We start from the raw sequence: 6,177 nt of genomic DNA on the forward strand, positions 1-6,177 counted from the left end.
GTCCAGACTCGATTATTTACAGACCGCCGCCATATAGCTGGAATATTGCTGAGTGCGGCGTAAAATTCAAGTCACTCACTGAAACAAATACATGTTCATGATATAGTGTCACAATTATACAATCAAATCTGCGTTTAGCAGAGATTTCTTATGCATGTGGAAAGAGCTTTATCGCTTTTGTTCTGTTGATCTGATTTCAAGGATGCCAATGTGTCACCAGCGTAACGATTTTCTCAGTGCAAAAGGAAAATGGAACTATTTGAAAAATCGCAACAGTCTGTTTATAAGGATGTACAGGAACATCAAATGAAAAGGATTTGTAAGGATAAAAGAGGTCCCATTAACATATGCGTGTTTTGGAGTACTCGAGTTTTATCGATCATCCCTATTGATTGAACTGTGTAGGAATACCGAGACGGGCTACACAAAACTGGGCTTCACAAAATGTACCGTGGGGAATCCAACCAGTCATCGATGTAACGAGCCAACCCTTTAAGCACTAGGTTAAATCATTAGATGGGTTTTAAGAGATTTGATAGTCAGTGGTTAATCGGTGGATAAAGAGTCATAATACCTTGGTGGCGTGGACCGTTGCTCATATTATCAATCACTGGGTTTTGCATACACTTTACATTACCCGACTATGTACGACACAGACGCTACAGATGGTGGCGTTAACCCGTAACACAAACAAGCTAGGTATATCATATGTCTGTGTTTAGGTGAACAACGCTGGGATCTCAGACCTGATTCCGCTGACATCAACGACCAAAGAGCAGTACGACAGAATGATGGCTGTCAACGTTGAGGCACCTTTGTTCTTGACACAGTTAGTTGCACCGCATTTGATTGAAACTAAAGGTACTTTCTAAATGGCTGTGATTTCATGGGTGGTTTTATGTCTGAATTTCATTGTTGAAAACAACTCATTCTAGAAAACAAGACGCTAAAGACAGTACTCAACTCACCGTACAATTTGCTGTATGTCCTGGAAGGGGTGAGGAGTGAGTTATTATTTAATGTCACATCGGCAATATTGCAGCCATATCGTGACGAGAACATCTGACATGGAAATAGAATATATATAGATATTATAAAAACCTGCCGACGAAGGACAGTAAAACAACTAGAATATCACAAATTGAAGTAAAACTAGCGTAGAAAGTTAAAACAAATAGCACTAATTGGACAATACAATATAAAAAAGTGGCTAGACATCGCCAACAACTGAAAGGAGATCACCAGACTAGGGACTTACATTACTTTTGCTCCCTGCGTGGACCCTAGCTGGATTTACACCATCGCTTCAGCCACTGGCGTTGATGCTGACATTAAGCCATACATTAAAAACACAACAATAGTACGATTAAAAACCTGGTACACTTAAATTGACTTCAAATGTTTTGGGACTTACATACCCTCGCAGGAGGATACTGTATGTCCTGGATAAAGGTGTTGTCACCACAACTTGTTCAGCATCACGTTTCAGAGAAACAACTGTACGTTGTGAGGCTGTGACTAAAATATATTCAGTCCTTTACAAACGCCATATAGAACTAATTATAATAACTGTATGTCTTTTCATTAGATAAGATGTTAACATGAACACACGATATTTCCAGCTTTCTACCTGAAGTCACTAATCTTTTGCTGATCAAATAATTTTGTTTCAGGAAACGTGGTCAATACGTCGTCTGCCGGAACGTCCATGATCGTGAGTGTGATGGTTATAAGAATAATTCACAACCTGTAAAACAGAGCAACTTTACACATCCCGTAGCCGTTTGAGTGTAGGATAGGCCACGCGTATAACACAGGAAGCCGAGGTGATGCTGTATGGTGGTGGTGGAATTGGGTTTAACGTCGTGCTTGAGAATATTTCGCTCATATGACGACGTGCATGCGTGTGTATGTGCGGCTGCTTGTACTAGCCCAGACTGAAGCTGGTTTTATAGTGCTAGCCCACTGAGATACCATGCCGCAGTGAAGCATGAATACCCCACTCAGATACATTATACTGACTCCGAGCCGACCAGTCCTTGTTGTACCCGTTAATGCTGAACGCCAGGCAGGGACCAACAAGTACCATATTTTAACGTCTTTTGGTATGACGCGGTCGGGGATCGAACCTGCGACCTTCCGCACTCCGGGCGGACGCTCTAACCAGTACACCAGGGAGGCGGTCGGATGCTGTATGACCAAAATGAGTGTTGTGTGAGTAAAGAAAGAGTTAATGGTCACAATGTGAGTTCCTTTCCTTTCCAGGTTCAAAGACCCTGAATATACATCATCCCTTTTGCACATCTAAATAGAATGAAATGAACAGACTGCTCCTGCTATTTTCGTATGTCATATAAAGGCCTTTGACCAAATGTTTCATTCTTTTTCCGTTCAGATGCCGAATACAGGTGTCTATATCATGTCGAAGGCGGCCTTAGATACATTCACAAGATACCTTGCTCAAGGTAAGTATATATGAGAGTATCAGTAAACCGATTTACTCACTCAAAACATATAAATCTAATGGAAGTCCTTCATGTCTTGAACACTTGAGGATGTAAGAATCTTAGATTTAAAAGCGATGCTTTTAATTTAATCATTAAAGAATCCGTGTTAGATTGTGTCCTAAACCATGCTTACCTGTCACTGAAGGCAATCTTACTGTCCAAGCATCGGTAAGGAACAAATAAACAACAAAATAATTTCTTTCCACAGAACTGGCATCACGTGGTGTACGTGTCAATTCAATCAAGTAAGTACAACCAGAAAAAAACAATATTTGCTGTCGAGATTCCTATGGCTATGAGGAGATGAGGAATAGTGTCACTTAGATTCATTTAAGTTCAGTTTAAAATGAGATTCAATAAACTGAGCATTATACATCATATGTTTTCATTTGTCGTAATTCCTTCTGAAACGTTGTAGAAGATATTGCAAATGAATATCACATACATAATATTGCATCACATTGCTCCAAAAAATGTTTTCAAAGCTGTCGACTTACTCTGCAGACTCAGTTGTCAAGGATGCACATGACGTCAACTGAATTGTGTGAATGTTTTATGTCATCGTGCATGTCTTTTACGTTTTTGGTTGTTAGTGAGTTACACTTAATTTCTTGCTATTATTCCATATACTTTCACCTAGTCTGTTGGTTTATTCTGATATACCGTCATTGTATTGATTTAAAGTGTTACAGTCACTGCTAGTGATGCATTCGTGTTGATAGATGTTTTTACTGTGTTGTTTCCATTGTTACAGTCCAGGCTATGTACCCAGCAACATAATGTCAAAGGTGTTGACTAAAGAAGTATCCGACCAGGTACGTTTAACCCACCACACCCTGAGTGGAAACCTGTGATTATAGCATGGGAACCTTTCACGTTGTTTTGATATCACAACACTCAGTGGTAACGAACATGATCATGCAACAAACAGATCCTACCGTATTGTAAATCGCAGACTTCCCAAGTGGGGCGGGGAAGAGCTTATAAGCGTATAGAACTAGCGCCCAATTTACTCATTGATTACGATACATATACTACATTCTTTTTCTAATTCATTCACTCTTTTTCTTTCAGATGGATAAAGCTATAAGACAGGCGACACCAATTGGTCGAGCGTGTACCCCAGAAGAAATGGGTCACATTGTGGCCTTCCTAGCCTCGGATAAAGCAGCCTTTGTAACTGGGGAGTGTTTCAGGGCCGATGGTGGGCTCTCAATGACCACACCAGCCCTTGGATAGAAAATGAGACCTACACCATTACATTTTGTAAGGAACATTCGTATGTGTGCCACTGACAATGTAACGACATGGAAAAAGAGGTAATTTTTGTGTTTACTGGACAAATCTTGAAAATTCTGAAATAATTCTGAAATATTATAATTACTAATAAGAATACAATGTTATTTATCAAAATCGTATATTGTTCCACTTGTGTTAAACAAATAAATATTTATTCGGGAAACGTTTTCTGAAAGTCTGTTTTTTCTGGTAAAGCACTGGTGTTGATGTTGGTGAGGGAGGGGGTGGGTGGCTACAGCTGCAGTATCCCCTCACCCGGACATCCTTCAGCATCAACATTTCTAAACGTCACTACAGGTTGCTATTGGTTGTAAATATATGTCAAATATGATTAAAGTCCGTTTGATTTCAATTGAGACCGATGAATTGTTCACTAACACAACATTTAATCACTGCATAAAATTGGTAGAACAGCCAGATGGCCGTGCAGCAGGTGTGAATTTGAAATTACACTACACACGCTTGTTGATTACCTGGCTGTTCTAATAGCAAGTGGTCCCCCTCGCAAACATAGAGAAAAGTGTCAACAAAATAATGATAGCATATATTATATATATTCGGGTGTCCAAAATTATGAGACAAATCATCAGAGTTGGTCTGTCGATTTCATGTGACTGTGCAAAATTCGGCTTTGTTGCAATTATTAGACTTTGTGGTTACACATCACCAAATGTTTTCCCATAGACTTCTATAGTAACCTTATAATTTTAAAAAAAATAGACAAGCTATCAACAGCCATTCCATGTACACTCTGGCCTTTAAACTACCATAAAAACACAATATCTGGCCAATTTGTTAGGCTCGTTTTGCGAGCAAAGGAAGCGGAACACATCAACCCCAGTTCCGCACCAAATGTCACCTACTGGAAAATATCTGTACACACAATAAGCATAAGTGATGGTGATAAAAATGACAGCATTAAATACTTAAAATTGTGGTCAGTTTTAATTACTGGTTGGATGTACTTTTAAAAAACAAACATCTTACACTATTTTATCCAATCACATGTCTCTGTCTCTCTTGACTTGCACGCGCACGGAGCATGTGATACTGATTTATAAAAAAAAAATATATATAAAATTGCATGAAGCATCAATACTTTTTCCTGTCCAACATATCTATATGGCACAAGAATATAGGGATTTGCTGCACTGACAGAGCTGTAAGAGTTATATCATGTCTATTTCACCAAAGCTATACAAAATGCACTTCTGCATTAATAGAGAAAGGTTTCAAATCATAAATATACCATGGGAGTTTACTCTTATTTCACAAAAGAAGGGGGGCCATGGGTGAATTCCATGCATGACTGGGACTGCCTTGATCATATCAATCCCAAATATATTTTGAACGACAAAAATCATGGAATTCAGGCCAGAAATTGGACAGGTTTAACATTAAACAGCTTTAACATCCTGACATATGTAAGGCTGGATGATGAACTTTGCCAGAATGTAATAAGTGAGGGGTTGGATTATGCCTAGCAGTCTGAAACACTGACCACAGTACCCTGCCGCCGGTTAGTCGATCAAGGCAAATGACCCCTTCAACAGATGAAATCACTTTTAGACCACAGCATGATAAGAACTTACACTTGAATCTATTGATTCATCAAGCTAAGACTTTGAAATACTTCCAGACATTCAAAATTATTGACTGTGTATTGTTTTGAGGCTGTTAGACTTGCCAATGTCATGTATAAGCCAGTTTAGAGGGAACAGAGTGAAAAAGACCACATAACTTTGGAAATGTATTGGTTACCCTGCCCCAAACTGAATATTTTTAATTACAATTAACAGTGTTTGGCAATATCAGCTAAAAACAGAGCTTCTCTGCAGTAATTTATGGGTTACTGGGTTAGAGAAAGACACAATGTATTTGCGTAAACAGGGGAGATAATTTTAAGATATCGAACACTCTCATGTCAATAAAATGTGAATTCAGACCCCTAATATTACATTCCACAAGGGTCAGTTGTTATTATTTACATCTAAGCAGCTTCTGGGATTGATGAACAGCCCTTATTTCATGTCTGGGAAACTGAAATACTACACACTGAGGCATTAAGGGGACACTGTCAGAAATTTCTAATGGATGAGGATGACCGAGTGATGGAATTTGGTAGTGAGACATTGTTTTGCCTTAACTGGACTGGGACACTTAAATGTACTATATGTACCTACATGTCCAAGTACTGCAACTTCTACAAGGCGGTAAAGCATATCGAAGCAAAGGGAGTATGCTTGATTAGACACTGCCAACAACAGACTTCGGGCCGGCTTGTCCAAATACCACATTGGATGTGAAGGCTTCTTTTTCTGCTGTATTTGTGAAGATACACCTCCCCATTCACCAACAGGCATTCTACAAG

The 6,177-nt window shown here is 39.1% G+C and overlaps 1 protein-coding gene across 1 annotated transcript in view; it reads left to right on the forward strand.

Annotated features, from left to right (window-relative positions):
• LOC124252781 (uncharacterized oxidoreductase MexAM1_META1p0182-like) overlaps nucleotides 1-3,973 on the forward strand; it is a 55,943-nt gene extending 51,970 nt beyond the window's left edge. The window contains exons 5-10 of the mRNA XM_046686438.1: nucleotides 723-861; nucleotides 1,674-1,714; nucleotides 2,396-2,465; nucleotides 2,716-2,752; nucleotides 3,262-3,322; nucleotides 3,582-3,973. Of these exons, the coding sequence (XP_046542394.1) occupies nucleotides 723-861; nucleotides 1,674-1,714; nucleotides 2,396-2,465; nucleotides 2,716-2,752; nucleotides 3,262-3,322; nucleotides 3,582-3,746 (513 nt within the window). The 3' untranslated portion in view covers nucleotides 3,747-3,973. The remainder of the gene's footprint in view (nucleotides 1-722; nucleotides 862-1,673; nucleotides 1,715-2,395; nucleotides 2,466-2,715; nucleotides 2,753-3,261; nucleotides 3,323-3,581) is intronic.
• Nucleotides 3,974-6,177: the final 2,204 nt, after the last annotated feature.

Source organism: Haliotis rubra, unplaced genomic scaffold (genome assembly GCF_003918875.1).
Source record: "Haliotis rubra isolate DU_JTF1 unplaced genomic scaffold, ASM391887v1 Scf524, whole genome shotgun sequence".
NCBI lineage: Eukaryota > Metazoa > Mollusca > Gastropoda > Lepetellida > Haliotidae > Haliotis > Haliotis rubra.